The sequence below is a fragment of the Hypanus sabinus genome, chromosome 10, assembly GCF_030144855.1.
Source record: "Hypanus sabinus isolate sHypSab1 chromosome 10, sHypSab1.hap1, whole genome shotgun sequence".
NCBI lineage: Eukaryota > Metazoa > Chordata > Chondrichthyes > Myliobatiformes > Dasyatidae > Hypanus > Hypanus sabinus.
In genome coordinates, this window is record NC_082715.1 from 114,923,907 (window position 1) to 114,939,922 (window position 16,016).

At 42.3% G+C, this 16,016-nt stretch overlaps 1 protein-coding gene across 1 annotated transcript in view; it reads left to right on the forward strand.

Annotated features, from left to right (window-relative positions):
• Positions 1 to 16,016, forward strand: part of lin9 (lin-9 DREAM MuvB core complex component) — a 148,265-nt gene that overhangs the window by 87,548 nt on the left and 44,701 nt on the right. Inside the window, exons 3-7 of the mRNA XM_059982719.1 lie at positions 1,508 to 1,602; positions 12,776 to 12,883; positions 13,978 to 14,111; positions 14,197 to 14,322; positions 15,293 to 15,450. Coding sequence (XP_059838702.1) covers positions 1,508 to 1,602; positions 12,776 to 12,883; positions 13,978 to 14,111; positions 14,197 to 14,322; positions 15,293 to 15,450 — 621 coding nt within the window. The remainder of the gene's footprint in view (positions 1 to 1,507; positions 1,603 to 12,775; positions 12,884 to 13,977; positions 14,112 to 14,196; positions 14,323 to 15,292; positions 15,451 to 16,016) is intronic.

The window sequence follows — 16,016 nt, forward strand, 5'->3', positions numbered from 1 at the left end:
GTCTTTCAATATCAAATGTGAGTACCAGTACTTTCTGGGTAGACAAGTTTCAAATCATAATGGGTTCCAAATTTACATGCAGTAATGCTAAGAACGTGAGAATTTTCTGGATTTTTTTAGAGATTAACATACGAGGAGAGTTTGATGGGCTACGGGCTTGTACTTGCTAGAGTTTAGAAGAATAAAACCTATTATTCTTCCTACACAGTGGACAATGAGATGATATTTCTTATAGTGGGAGAATCCAGGATCAGAAGGCATAGTCTCAGATTAGAAGGACTTCTCTTTAGAACAGAGATGAGGAGGCATTTCTTTAGCCTGAGTATGGTGAATATATTGAATCTATTGTCACAGATCACTGTGGAAGCCAAGCCATTGGGTATATTTAAAATAGAGATTGATAGGTTCATGACTGGTAACGTTGTCGAAGGTTACGGAAAGAAGGAAAGAGAATGGGATAATAAATTGGCCATGATGGGATGGCACAGCAGATTCGATGGGCTGAATAGCCTAATTCTGCTCCCATGTCTTATTTTTTTTTAAATAAATAGTACATAAAGAGAGCAGAAATAGTGAGGCAGTGTTAATGGGTTTGTTGTTCATTCAGAAATCTGATGATAGAGGGGAAGAAGCTGTTTCTGAAACATTGATTGTAAGTCTTCAGGCTCCTGTACCTCCTCTGTGGTAGAAATGAGAAGAAGGCATATCTTGGTTGGTGGGATCCTTAGTGATGGATGCCACCTTTTTGAAGTATAGTCTTTTGAAGATGCCCTTGGTGGTGGGAAGGCTAGTGTCTGTGATGGAGCTTACTGAATCTGCAACTTTTTGCAGCTCTGTCTGATCCTGTGCAGGGCCCCTCCATCCTAGACAGTGACGGTACATCTGTTGAAATTTGCTCAGGTCATTGGTGTGCCCTCTTCATATTTGCATCAATATGTTGGACCCCGGAACTTGAAGTTGCTTTTTCTTTCCACTGCTGATCCCTCAATGAGGACTGATGTGTGTTCCCTCCACTTCCACTTCCCAAAGTCCACAATCAATTTCTTGGTCTTACTGATGTTGAGTGCAAGATTGCTGTTCCAACAAAACTCAACCAGCTGATCTATCTCTCTCCTATATTCCTCCTCCTCATCATCTGAAACTCTGCCAACAGCAGTTGTGTCATCGGCAAATTTATAGGTGGCACTTGCATTGTGCCTAGCCATACAGTCGTGGTTGTGGAGAGAGTATAGCAGTGCGGGCTGAAGGGTCTGTACTGTGCTGTAGTATTCCATGTTCTAACCTTTGTATATATAGTAGTCTGTTAGTTGTGGTGTTGGGGCTGTACATCAAGATGTGGTATTAGATTTCTGGTCTACTCGACTAATATGCTAGCTGAGTCTGAGGAGTGTCTCCACATTTTGATGAATACCTTACACCCTTGTACATTTATCAGGTACTTGCAAGGGGAAGGCTAAACATGCTAAGATGGTTTCAGCACTGATTCTGACATTTTTTGGTTCAACAGAGGGAAGCTTGTCCAACACATGGAATGAGAAGTTCATTGCATTACCCAAGACTCCTCCATGGAAAGGAAGGAACTCCTGTTCTTTTGTTGAGACTGTAAGTCACTTTGTTTTATTTTCCATTATTGCAATTCTTAATGTACGATGGTTCTCTCCATTCTGTCAGTCATCACTCGAAAGGCATTTGACAATACTGAACCAGTTTTGTGTGTGGTTCAGGTTACCCTATTACAGAGAACATGTGGAGGATTTGGAGAAGTTGCAAGAGGCTCACCAGGATGTTGCTTGGATTAGAGAGTATTCGCTACAAGAGGAGGTTGGACAAACTTGGATTGCTTTTTCTGGAATGTCATAGGCTGAGGGGAGACCTATTAAAATTTTATAAATTATAAGAGGCAGAGATAGGGTAGATGGTGAATATTTTTACCCCAGGCTGGAAATGTAAAATACTGGAGCAAATAGCTTTTTAGCTGTGAGTGGGAAGTTCAAATGGCTGTGCAAGGGAAGTATTTTTCTTACTCAGTGAATAGTAGGTGCCTGAAACTTGCAGGTGGTGGGAGCAGGTGGAAGAGTGACTTTTAAGAGGCTATTAGGCTGGCACATGAATATGCAGAGAATGAAAAGAAATGGATGATTGCAGGTGACAGCATTAGTTTGATTTGGCAACACAGTTGGCACAGGCATCATGGGCTGAAGAGTCTGTTCCTGTGCTGTACAGTTTGATAGTTTAATTAATTTAACTTACTGATGGTGGAAGTATCCACTACTGACTAACCAAGGCAGACCCATAAACAGTAAGATGGCCCCTGCTTCAGTCCTTGGACTCTGTTGAATTAACTGACATTGGGTTGTGCACTTGGCAGAGATTGGAGAGGTGGTTGGATGGAAGGCCCAGCTGGTGTGACCACTAAAAGCAAATTCTCATCTGGAGCGCATCAAATTCGATTAAAAGGACAGCATCTGCATTCAGTCTGGGCTCTGCGGATGACCCAGCCTTTGGTACACAGAAGAGATAATGGGCAAATCATCAGATCTGCTGATCTTACTGGATTTATTGTGCATGGAAGACAAATGGAAGATTATCAAGAACTTATAGACAAATGATTTACTTTTTGTTGTAGCGTTCATGCTTAACAGGATTGTACCAGTTATTCTTTAGAGGAACTAACTGTCAGTTACTTGCACAAATGGCTTGAATTTTCATTCTGTAAGATAAAATGATCATCTTTGGAGATTTCCATATTAATATTAATTTTAACATTTTTCAATAGTTACTCTTATTAATCTGTTTTTATTTGCAACTTTTTAAAAACTTATTTAAATTTTGAATTAAGTGATTTTTAAACTTGGATTGCTGATCTTAGCTCCAAGGTCATTTATATATAGTAAGTCTGTACTAATACCTGTGGTATCATCTGCCCTGGGTGGGAATTGATGACACCTTCAATGGTTTTTGTTTTATATAAAGAAGAAAGTTACAATGTATCACATATCTATGTAGCCTGTTAGATAAGTGGGAAGTTGCTGTATTTCATAATTGAATATAAGGGTGTATTACACTCTGCTGGCAAAGGAATTAAGTGTGCAGCGTGCAAATCTGTTGGGTCAGTGGTCTTATGTAAATATAAATAAGGTGTAAGAGGAAATGTCATTAATAAATGTAGCACTTAAAGGTGTGTGCTCTATCTGTGACATGAGCAGTTTATAAATTAATGTTACAGCAGGGGGCTCCATGTATTGGCAATCAGATCTCACAATCTGTCTCTGCTGGTTGGTCTCAGTCTGTCAAGCTGCTTAAAATCACTGAGGAGCCAAGAATAAGCCTGGAATCAGTTTATAAACAGCTTTGTGGGGGTTGAGAGCAATGGTGCAGGAGCAGCAGGATGCACCAGACTTTAAATGACAAGGGTTTTTGCAAAAGTTTCAAAGTTTGCTGATAGTATCATCTGTTCCGTGTACATTCTGTTGAAGCTGTGAAATTTACTGCCTTCCTTCTACCTGCAGGCTTTTAAGAGCCAAGCTTAGTGTCAGCAGTTCACATAATAAATCAGGTAGATCTGGAATAAAAAGTCAGTATCAGCAATAATAACTGTAAAATTTGTAAATTGCTTTTTCCCTCCATAGATGCTATCTGACCCACTGAGTTCCTCCAGGCTTTTGTGCATTGCTCCAGATTTCCAGCATGAGTAGTCTCTTGTGGGAGCAGCCATAATGTATGTGGACAGGGTTAGAGTGGGGAACTGGGGCTTTGGCTCAAGAGGCTTCAACAAGAAGAGGCTGAAGCTAGTTTGAAGGTTCTGTCAAGTTTCTTTTTATTTATTTTTGCATAGGTGAAGTAGCAAGAATGGACCCCAGGGCAGTGGTGTGCTCCGCTTGCACAATGTGGGATGTCCCTGATGGCTACATCTGTGAGTTGCATCTGGTTGCAGCTTCTTTCAGACCGTGTTCGGGAGCTGGAGCTGGATGACCTACAGTTCATTCAGAAGAATGAGAGGTCAATAGATAGGATCTACAAGGAGGCAGTCACACCTGTTGCAGGAGGCAGTAAGTTGGTTGAATGTCAGGAGAAGAAAAGGGAATAGGCAGATTGTACAGAGTACCCCTGTGGCTGTTCCCCTCAATAACAAGTTTGGAAACTACTGGGGGAGATGACCTACCAGGGGAAAGCCGCAGCAACCAGGTCTCTTGTACTTAGTCTGGCTCTCTGGCTCAGTAGGGAAGAGGGGAGAAAAGGAGTGCACTGGTGATAGGGGAGAGCGGACAGGGCAGTGATCTTTGGACTGCTGTCCATGCCACACACCAGTAAGGGTAAGGATAGGATGACAGACAGATGAATGTTTGGATGAAGAATTGGTGCAGTGTTGAAGACATAAGATTTCTGGATCATTGTGATCCCTTCTTGGGAAGGTATGACCTGTACAAAAGGAATGGTTACACTTGAACACAAGGAGACCAAAGTCCTTGTGGCCAGGTTTGCTAGAGCTATTGGGAAGGATGTAGACTAGGTTAGCAGGGAGATGGGAACTAGACTGACAGGTCAGAGGATAGAGCCGTTGATGTAAAGTAGACACAACATATAGAGAGATTGTAGATAGACCATAAATATATGCAATCAGTTGGATGGGGTGAAATGTATGGACTTTAATGTGGGAAGTATCTGGAACAAAGGTGATGAATGTAGAGTGTGGGTCAGTAAGTGGAACTAAGAGCTTGTAATTGTTACAAGATTATGAGAGGCATAGATAGGGTGGATAGTCAGTACCTGTTTCCCAGGGCACCAATAGCAAACACCAGAGGGCATATGTACAAAATTAAAGGAGGGAATTTTAGGGGAGACATAAGGGGTAAGTTTTTTACACACAGGGTTGTGAGTGCCTGGAATGACTTGCCAGGGATGGTGGTAGAGGCTAAAACATTAGGGGTATTTAAGAGCCTCTTGGACAGGCACATGGATGAAAGAAAAATGGTTATGGGGTAGTGTGGGTTTAGTATTTTTTTTAAGGATTATATGGGTCGGCACAACATGGAGGATTGAAGGGCCTGTACTGTGCTGTAGTGCTCTATGGTTCTATTACAGAGACTTGGCTGTCATGAGGGTCAGAACGGCTGCTGGATGTTTCAAAAGGGACAGGAGGGAGGTAAAAGAAGTGGGAGTGGCATTAATACTTGGGAATATTATCTTGCTGCAGTAGGGAGGACCTGGAGGGATCATCTACTGAGTCAGAGTGGGTTTAACTCAGAAACAGGAAGGGGGTAATCACTCTGTTGGGAGTATTCTATACCTCCACCCCCCCCCCCCCACCCCGCAATAGCAACTGAGACACGGAGGAGCAGATCAGTAGACAGGTTTTGGAAAGATGTGAAAATAACCTGTGTAAGCACGTGGATGTCAGCGAGTTAGACCAGCAGGAAGGCTTTTAAAAGAAGATTGCTTTATAGAGGGGGCAGGAGAGAAGAGGGAGACAGAGTAGGAGGGCTTTGGCTCACCAGAGTTTCAAAGATAACGCATCAAGGCGAGGTAAGTTACTTGTGAGGAATATGAACAGGAAGTATGAGTTTGAGGCTGGTGTTCTGTTCTGGGTGTCAAGATGTGGGAGGTCTTGGAGACTCCCAGCCTCCCGGAAGGCCACATCTGCGCCAAGTGTGTCGAGCTGTAGCTCCTTAGAGACCGGGTTAGGGAACTTGAGATGCAGCTTGATGACCTTTGTCTGGTCAGAGTAAGTGAGGAGGTGCTAGGGAGGAGCTATAGGCAGGTAGTCACACCGGGGCCTGGGGAGACAGATAAGTGGGTAACAGTCAGGAGAGGGAAGGGAATCAGATACTAGAGAGTACCCCTGCGGCTTTCCCCCTTACAGTAGGTACTCCTGTTTGAGTACTGTCGGGTGGGAACAGCCTACCTGTGGGAAGCAACAGTGGCTGCACCTCTGGCACAGTCTGGCCCTGTGGCTCAGAAGGGTAGGGGAAGGAAGAGGATGGCAGCAGTGATAGGGGACTGTATAGTTAGGGGGTCAGACAGGCGATTCTCTGGACGCAAATAATTGTTTGCCTCCCACTGATCACGTCCACGATATCCTGAAGTGGGAAGGTGAACAGCCAGAGGTCATGGTACATATTGGAACAAGTGACATAGGTAGGAAAAGGGAGGAGGTCCTGAAAACAGAATACAAGGAGTTAGGAAGCAAGTTGAGAAGCAGGACCTCAAAGGTAGTAATCTTCGGATTACTGCCTGTGCCACGTGGCAGTGAGAATAGAAATAGAGTGAGATGGAGGATAAATGTATGGCTGAAGGATTGGAGCAGGGGGTAGGGATTCAGATTACTGGATCATTGGGACCTTTTTTGGGGTAGGCGTGACCTGTACAAAAATGACAGGTTGCACTTGGATACAAGGGGGACAACATCCTGGCAGGGAGGTTTGCTCAGGCTTTTGGGGAGAGTTTAAACTAGAATTTCTGGGGGGTGAGAACCAAACTGAAGAGATTGAGGAAGGGATGGTTGGCTCACCAATCGAGAAAGCTTGGAGACAGTGCAAGGAGGAGGAAAGGCAGGCAATAGAGAAGAGATGCGCTCAGACTGATGGTTTGAGATGTGTCTATTTTAATGCAAGGAGTATCGTAACAAAGCGGCTGAGCTTAGAGAGTGGATCGGTACTTGGAGCTATGATGTTGTGGCCATTACAGAGACTTGGACGGCTCAGGGGCAGGAATGGCTACTTAGAGTGCCAGGCTTTAGATGTTTCAGAAAGGACAGGGAGGGAGGAAAAAGAGGTGGGGGTGTGGCACTGCTGCTCAGAGGTAGTGTCACGGCCGCAGGGGAGGAGGATGTCCATGGAGGGAGTCTCTGTGGGTGGAAGTTAAAAACAGGAAGGGGTCAATAACTCGGTGTTTTTCATAGACCACCCAATAATAACAGGGACATCGAGGAGCAGATGGGGAGACAGATTCTGGAAAGATGTAATAATAACACGGTTGTCATGGTGGAAGATTTTAATTTCCCAAATATTGATTGGTATCCCTTAGGTGGGGTGGAGTTTGTTGGGTGTGTTCAGGAAGGTTTCCTGACACAATATGAGCATGTAGATATTAAGAAAGAGGATGTGCTGGAGCTTTTGGAAAGCATCAAGTTGGGTAAGTTTTTAAAACTTTGCAATTAGCAAAGGGAAAGGGGGGATGGGGCCTACCTTCTCTTAGAGATTATTCTTTTGCAGCACAGTTGAGAGCTGTGATATGTTGGTGCAACCCATCATATGACACTCAATGGAAAAACATTGAGGAGCAGGTACTTCCCATCCCTATACAAGCAATTTTGGCTGATAATGACCTGCAAAGGTGCATAAATACTATTGATAACCCATGGGTGAAATTGACTCTTAAGATATGGAAAACTACTATAAAAGAATATAATCTAGAGGGAGATATTGCAATTCTTAAATGGTGTGCATATGACTGATTTTACACCAAATAAACTGGATGCTAGATTTAAGGACTGGACGGCTAAAGGAATAACAGTTCTTTGCAACATAATGAAAGAAGGAACACTGTTCAGTTTTGAAATGCTTAAAGAGAAACACCTATTAGAAAAACAAGATTTTTATCGGTATTTACAGATGTGACAATATGTTAATAAGACGCTTAAAAATGTAACCAAGGCAAATACATGCTTGATAGAGCTCTTTAGAAAAGCATATAATTCAGATAATGGTATTAGAATCATTTCAAGCATTTATAAGGGGTTGTCAAATCTTAAAATACATTTGACTTCATATATTAAAACAAAATGGGAGAAGGAAGGAGGGATAATTATATTTGAGGAAGAATGGACAACAATATGGAGATATCAATGGAAGTGTACCAGTTCACAGAAATGGAGGGAGTTTGGATGGAAAAACTTGATAAGATATTTTATTATGCCCTTTCAGAAATCCCATTATGATAGTAACCTCCCTGTTTGCTGGAGAAATTGTGGAAATCAAAATGCAAATCATTATCATATTTTTTGGGACTGCCCTGTTATCAAAAACTATTGGAGGGGGATGCACAATGCCCTACAAGACATCTTTAAATGTGAAATACCCTTAGAGAGTAAGATCATATATTTTGGATATATACCTCAAGAATGGTTGAAGAGATAAATATTTAATGAATATACTGTTGGTGGCTGGTAAAAAGACTCTTACTAGGAAATGGTTATCACAGGAGAGCCCAACTTTAAATACATGGATGGAAATTACAATGGACATTTACAAAATGGAGAAGATAACAGCATCTGTTAATCATCAGCTGGAACAATTTGATTCATACTGGGGAAAATGGTTTAACTACATAATGCTTCATAGGCCTGATTTTATTCTCACAAATCAATAAATCTGTTGTTTAAAAAAAATCACTCCCTACTTGTACATAGTTCTTTCCTTTTGCTTGTTTTTTCTTTCCACTCTTTTCTACAAGTGTATACCTCAGATAAATACTTTGTGGAGGTTTGTGATATTTATGATTATATGATATATATGTACAATGTCTGAAAAACATCTTATGGAAATGTTTGCTTGATGATGAACTTCAATAAAAAAATAAATTTCAAAAAAAAAAGGAATAGTCAGCATGGCTTTGTCAAAGGCAGATCATGCCTTACGAGCCTGATTGAATTTTTTGAGGATGTGACTAAACACATTGATGAAGGTAGAGCCGTAGATGTAGTGTATATGGATTTCAGCAAGGCATTTGACAAGGTACCCCATGCAAGGCTTATTGAGAAAGATCCAAGGGGACATTGCTTTGTGGATCCAGAGCTGGCTTGACCACAGAAGGCAAAGAGTGGTTGTAGACAGGTCATATTCTTCATGGAGGTCGATGACCAGTGGGATGCCTCAGGGATCTGTTCTGGGACTCGTACTCTTCGTGATTTTTATAAATGACCTGGATGAAGAAGTGCAAGGATGAATTAGTAAATTTGATCTGACAAAGGTTGGGGGTGTTGTGGATAGTGTGGAGAGATGTCAGAGGTTGCAGGGAGACATTGATAGTATGCAAAACTGGCTGAGAAGTGGCAGATGGAGTTCAACCCAGCTAAGTGTGAAGTGGTTCATTTTGGTAGGTCAATTATGATGGCAGAATATAGCATTAATGGTAAGATTCTTGGCAGTGTGGAGGATCAGAGGGATCTTGGGATCCAAGTCCACAGGACACTCAAAGCTGCTACGCAGCTTGACTGTGTGGTTAAGAAGGCATACAGTGCATTGGCCTTCATCAACCGTGGGATTGAGTTTATGAGCCAAGAGGTAATGTTGCAGCTATGTGGGGCCCTGGTCAGAACCCACTTGGAGTACTGTGCTCAGTTCTGGTCACCTCACTACAGGAAGGATGTAGAAACCATAGAAAAGGTGCAGAGGAGATTTACAAGGATGTTGCCTGGATTGGGGAGCATGCCTTATGAGAATAGGTTGAGTGAACTCTGCCTTTCCTCCTTGGAGCAATGGAGGATGAGAGGTGACCTGATAGAGGTGCATTTATTGTATGGATAGTCAGAGGCTTTATCCCAGGGCTGAAATGGCTAACACAAGAAGGCACAGTTTTAAGGTGCTTGGAAGTAGTTACAGAGGAGATGTTAGGGCTAAGTTTTCTTTACGCAGAGAATGGTGAGTGCGTGGAATGGGTTGCCGGTGACAGTGGTGGAGGTGGATACTATAGGGTCTTTTAGGAGACTCCTGGATAGGTACTTGGAGCTTAGAAAAATAGAGGGTTATGGGTAACCCTAGGTAATTTTTAAAGTAAGTACATGTTTGGCACAGCATTGTGGGCTGAAGGGCCTGTATTGTGCTGTAGGTTTTCTATGTTCTATATCTATAACAGGGTTGTTGTCATGGGTGACTTCAACTTCTCTAATATTGATTGGTGGTTCCTTAGTGCAAAAGATTTAGATGGGGCAGAATTTGTCAATTGTGTCCAGGAAGGAAGTCTGAAACAATATGTAGACAGACCAACTAGAAGAGAGGTCATGCTGGATTTAATACTAGCAATGAACCTGGTCAGGTGACAATCTCTTGATGGGTGCACGTTTCGGAAACAGCGTTACCACAACTCTCAGACCTTTAGCATAGCCTGAGATAGGGATAGGAGCCTGGGAAAGTATTTAATTGGGGAGGGGGAATTATGATACTATTAGAGAAGAACTTTGGAGTTGTAAATTGGGAATGGATGTTTTCAGGGAAATGTACAATGGAAATGTGGAGGTAGTTTAGGGAACACTTATATTGGGATTCTAGATAGGTATATCTCATTGAAGCTGGAAAGAAAGGAGCGTGAAGGAACTGTTGTTGACAAGAGAACATCTAGTCAAGAAAAGAAAGAAGCATACTTAAGGTTTAGGAAGCAAGGATCAGATGGGGTTCTTGAGAGTTATAAAGTATCCAGGAGAAACATTTGCAGAAACATATTCTGATTTGGGATAGTCAGTGTAGCTTTGTGAGTGTCAGGTCATACCTCACGTGCCTGATTGACTTCTTGAGGAAGTAACAATTGAAATTGATGAAGTTAGAGTGGTGGATGTGTGTATGGATTTTCATAAGGCATTCAACAAGGTTTCCCATGGTAGGTTCATTCAGAATGTGGGATCAGGGAATCCAGGGAAACTTGGCTCTGTGTATTCAGAGTTAGCTTCAGAAGGCAGACGATGATAGTAGATGGAGCATATTCTGCCTGGAAGACTGTGACTAGTGGTGTTCCCTGGGGATCTGTGCTGGGACCCCTGCTCTTTGTTATTTTTATGTGACTTTGATAAGGAAATGGAAGGGTGAGTTAATAATTGTGAATGACACAAAGATTGATGGTGTTGTAGATAATGTAGAAGGTTGTCTTAGATTACAACAGGACATTGATAGGATGCAGAGCTGGGCTGAGAAGTGGCAGTTGGAGCTCATTCCAGATGAGTGTGAAATGATGCACTTTGGAAGGCTGAACACGAAACCAAGGTGAGTGGCAGGATTTTTAGCAATGTGGAGGAATGAGATCCATGTCCATCAATCTCTCTAAATTGACGTGCCTTTTGATAGGGTGACCAAGAAGACATCTGGTGTGTTCGCCTTGATTAGTCAGGGGATTGAGTTCAAGAACCAGAAGGTAATGTTGCAGTTCTCTAAAACTCTGGTTAGACCACACTTGGAGTATTGTGTACAATTCTAGTCGCCTCATAATAGGAAGGATATGGAAGCTTCAGAGAGGGTGCAGAGGAGATTTACCAGGATGCTGCCTGGATTAGAGAACATATCTTATGAAGAAAGGTTTTGGGAGCTGGGTTTTACTCCGTGAGCAAAGGATGAGGAGAGGTGACTTGATAGAGGGATACAAAATAGTAATACACGGATAGAGGGAATAGCCAGTGGCACTCTGCTGGGGCTGTAACAGCTAATTGCATTAAAGATGACAATTTTCAGGTGATCTAAGGAAATTATTGGTGGGATATCAGAAGTAGGAGCATAGCAGTTTGCATGACGCTGATACTGATCAGGCTGTTCTGGAGTTTGCGAGTTCAATTCTGGTGCTGTCTGAAAGGAGTTTGTACATTCGCATGAACGGTGTGGGTTTCCTCCAGGTGCTCTGGTTTCCCTCTATAGTCCAAAGACATACTGGTTAGTAGGTTAATTGCTCATCATAAATTGTCCTGTGATTAGACTAATATTAAATAGCTGGTTGCTGGGCAATGCAGCTCTTTGGGCTGGAAAGGCCTGTTTCATGCTGTATTTCTAAATAAAAACAAATAATATATAAATAAATAGTCAGAGCATGGAACACACTGCCGAGGGTAGTGGAAGAGGCAGATGCATTAGGGACATTTATGAGACTCTTAAAAGAGTAGAAGGCTGTGCAGGAGGGAAGATGAAATTGATCTTGGAGTAGGTTAAAAGGTCAGCACAACATTTTGGGTCAATGGGCGTGTTCTAGGTTGGGGTTAAAACTCATTTGGTTTGCCAACGTTTATTAAGGTAGGAAATCTGTAGTCTTATCTGAAAAGGTGGACATGTTAATGTTTCAAGCAATAATAGCAGCTAAACCCTACCTTTAACAGCCCACGAGAATGATCTAAGAAGTCATTAGATTTGAGGTGATTTGGGGAAGGGACCATAAATCTGGACCTGAATAAAGATCGTGCTCTAAGTTTAGGATGATATTCCCTACTCGCAAATAGGGCTCTACCTGAGACAACTGTCCCTTCTGATCTATTTCAGTCTGATTGAATAAAGCAAACACGAGGAAATCTGCAGATGTTGGAAATTCAAGCAACACACATAAAATGCTGGTGGAATGCAGCAGGCCAGGCAGCATCTATAGGAAGAAGTACAGTCGATGTTTTGGGTCCTGGTGAAGGGTCTCCACCCGAAACGTCAACTGTACTTCTTCCTATAGCTGCTGCCCGGCCTGCTGCGTTCCACCAGTATTTTGTGTGTGTTGATTGAATAAAGGTTAGTTCACTCCAGTAGGTCCAAATATGAGTCAGAATGGTACCCAATTCGAAAACCCATGAGTGCCATCTTTAGTTTGGATGGTGACCAATTGATTTTAGTGTTCTCTGTTTTAAAAGCTAGCCCATGAATCCTGTTGCAGATTACTGTCTAGGCTAGGGAAAGTGTGTGAAACTGAAACAACACCAGCTATGATGTCCATGTTAAATAGCACATCACTAATTTTCTTTATGGGTTGTGGCAATCCAATATTTCCATGTTTGTTTTGGAAGGCTTGCTGCATTTGGCTGTTCTTATAAAATGTTCAATCTACTTAGCCAACAAGAAGCACAAAGAGGAGCCGACTCTTCAATGAAGAGGACGAGAGGCAACTGCAGAACACCAAGTCTCCCAAGAGGAACCAGCGTATTGCCATGCATCCTCAGGTGGGGCCTCTTTTGCTTTAAGCAGACTTCTGTTTTGTAACAGATTGATGCTGTTTCAAAATCAGCCATGTAATTTACAGGGTAAGAGGCACCTTGTCTTGGTTTAAAGGCCAGCTGCTGGCTTTTTTCCCAATCGCCTATCAGCCTTAAAGAAGTTTGTCAATCCTCCTGCCTCTCCATCCCTGTTTAGCAAGGGACTGTTCTCTGTCATTCTTCAGAGAAGTGTATCTGTTAACATGCTGACAAAATGCTCTCAAATAGGATAGTGTGAGATAGATGATGTCAGATTTTGAGTGCTCCCTCTTCTTACCAAAGGATGGGGCCCTGTAAAAGTCATGATAGAAAAAACTAAAATCCATGATCTTACCATCCAGGTGAATAGCTCTCACCAGGATATAGTACTGAGCCTGACAAATAGTTTTGGGAGGAACCTTCATCTCATCTTCAGTATCAGAGCTGAAAGAGCCTAGTCAAGTCCTATCAGCCTTGAAAGGTGCTGAACCAAGGGACTTTGTATGATGTGGAACATTGCTAAATGCTAATTAAGTCACAACTGGGCAAGAGGGGACCAGTTAACTCTGACAGCAGAAGCTGAAACAGTGATAGTATAGTACAATGTTCTGTGACCACCACAGGCAAGAGAGGGGGCATTGAACCCAAAGGATTCAGCTCAATTAACTGATATTTGGATCCCAAAGTTTTGAAGGAAGAGATTTTGTTTTTGAAAGGATTGGCTATAGTTAGGCAGGTCATCCATTCTTGTCCATTATTTACACTAAATATTTTACCATGAAGATCCACCACACTCTCCAATAACATCCCACAACACTCTGCATCTGCATGACCTCACTTTCCTGTAGTTGAATACTTGCTCTTGAAGCTATTTCTTAGCTATTTTAATATCTCCATTCCTTGTAAGAGAACCTTAGAGGGAGACGTAGCAATTCAGATGTCAGTGACAACATGGAAATCCTTGGACAGCTGGAGGTTTGGGGCTGGGGTAGACTATATGTGGGTGTCGGATTCAAGCTTTCTTGACAGTATAAGTTCTTGGACTCTTTCACCATTTTCAATTCTCTATACTCTCTCAACAGAAATTTTCAGCAACCTTGGCAACACCAGACAAGAAGGTAGCCCAGAAGATAGGCTTACGTCTACGGAATCTGCTGAAGCTGCCTAAGGCGCACAAGTGGTGCATCTATGAATGGTTTTACTCAAACATTGACAAGTATGCTAGTTCAGACTCTCTTAACTCTGTCTACAAGCTCTGGTTTTGTGTATGTGTATAAATCCTGGTCTGTTCCATTTCCTAGGCCACTTTTCGAGGGGGATAATGATTTCTGTGTATGCCTGAAGGAGTCCTTCCCAAACCTAAAAACCAGGAAGCTAACCAGAGTGGAGTGGGGGAAGATCAGGAGGTTAATGGGGAAACCGAGGCGGTAAGTGCTCTGGAGGGAGGTAGAGATCTGAATACAGTGCTTCTCTCATTAGGAAGGTCAAGGCAAGGGGTGAAATTGGATTTTATTTTTGGGTTGTCAGAAGTAAACTAAAGCAGCTGGTTTATTGAAAACATCAACAGGGTGACTCAATCCCCACCCCCTTCCCTGAGGGGTGACTTGCCATCTCAGTTACATGGTGTAAAGTTGGTGCCTGTCAGTAATAAATTAAGTTCTGCTACATCATTCAAGTCACTGGAATGATAAGAAGATGGATTTGTTTGCTGTGGTCATTGGTTGTGCTAAACTTCATTAGAAAAAGGCAAAAAGGCATTAGAAATTTTGCTGTTAAGCAGGGGGCAAGTATGTTGGACCCAGCCAGAGTCAGGAAGTATGTGATGACATGGTTGCCATTGCTTCTGTGTAGATTCATCAGCTTTTTATTTTCCCTCTGGCTTGTGCTGAGGCAACTGAGTTGGAAGTACCGAGGCAGTCACTTCTGAAGCTTTCCTCAAGCAATCCAAAACCACTTCATGCGCCTATCTGATGAACTGCATTCTCTGTGGGAAAGCATCTGGATATTTCACCCTCAACCCACCCCAACAAGCATGCAGCACTCTAAATTAAAGCCACTGCCTTAATTTGTCTGCATTACAGAGACAAACAACAGTAAAGACATGAGTTAATGGACTGAGGGAAGAGTACAATATAGAAATGACAGAGATGAAAAGATCAAGAATAGATGTAAGCTGGATTCTTGTATTAACCACTGAGTTGCTTATTCACAGTGGACTAAGATTCTCTTGGCACTCTGTGCCCTAGATATTGGAAAACAAAACAGCATGAGGTAAAAAGAAAGGTTTTTATTTCATTTTTATGGCAACCCACACGAGGTTGCATTCAGTAGCCTGTTGGTTACTGTCATTGAGTTAGAGGCGCACTTGGTGTTGTAACACTTTCTCCTGTGTTGCAGCTGTTCAGCAGCTTTCTTTGCAGAAGAGCGGTCTGCCTTGCAACACAAGCGACAGAAGATCCGACTCCTGCAGCAGAGGAAAGTGACAGAACTCTCCCAGTACAAAGACCTCCCAGATGAAATCCCATTACCGCTAGTTATAGGGACAAAAGTTACCGGTAAGTCCATTCCCAGAGACTAATGTTCCGTTTGCAAAGCCAGTTCAGCAGCTGCAGTGTTGTAAACATATATAATAATGTTTTTATCCCTGCTCCTCCATTTACCAAGGTGTTTTTTTTAGGATAGAGGGTTTCACTTGTGAGTGGATATTGGAAAGATTGGATTTATTTTCCTTGGTGTAGAGGTCACTGAGGAAGGACTTGTAGAAATATACTAAATTATGAAGGTGATTTGGTTTATTGTCATTTGTACCAAGGTACAGTGAAAATATTTTGTGTGCTATCCATACTACATTTCAGCACAGCAGTTCATTGAGATAGTACAAGGGAAAACAATAACAGAATGCAGAATGAAGTGTTAGTTGCAAAGAGAGTGCATTGGAGGTAGACAATAAGATGCAAAGCCATAACAAAGTAGATTACATGGTCAACAGTCAATTTTATTGAACATGGCGATGGTTCAATAATCCTACAGCAGCTGGGAGGAAGCTGTCCTGGAACTTGATGGAAATGCTTTCAGAATTTTGAATCTTTTGTCTGATGGAGGGTACTGAAGAGGGTGGGTA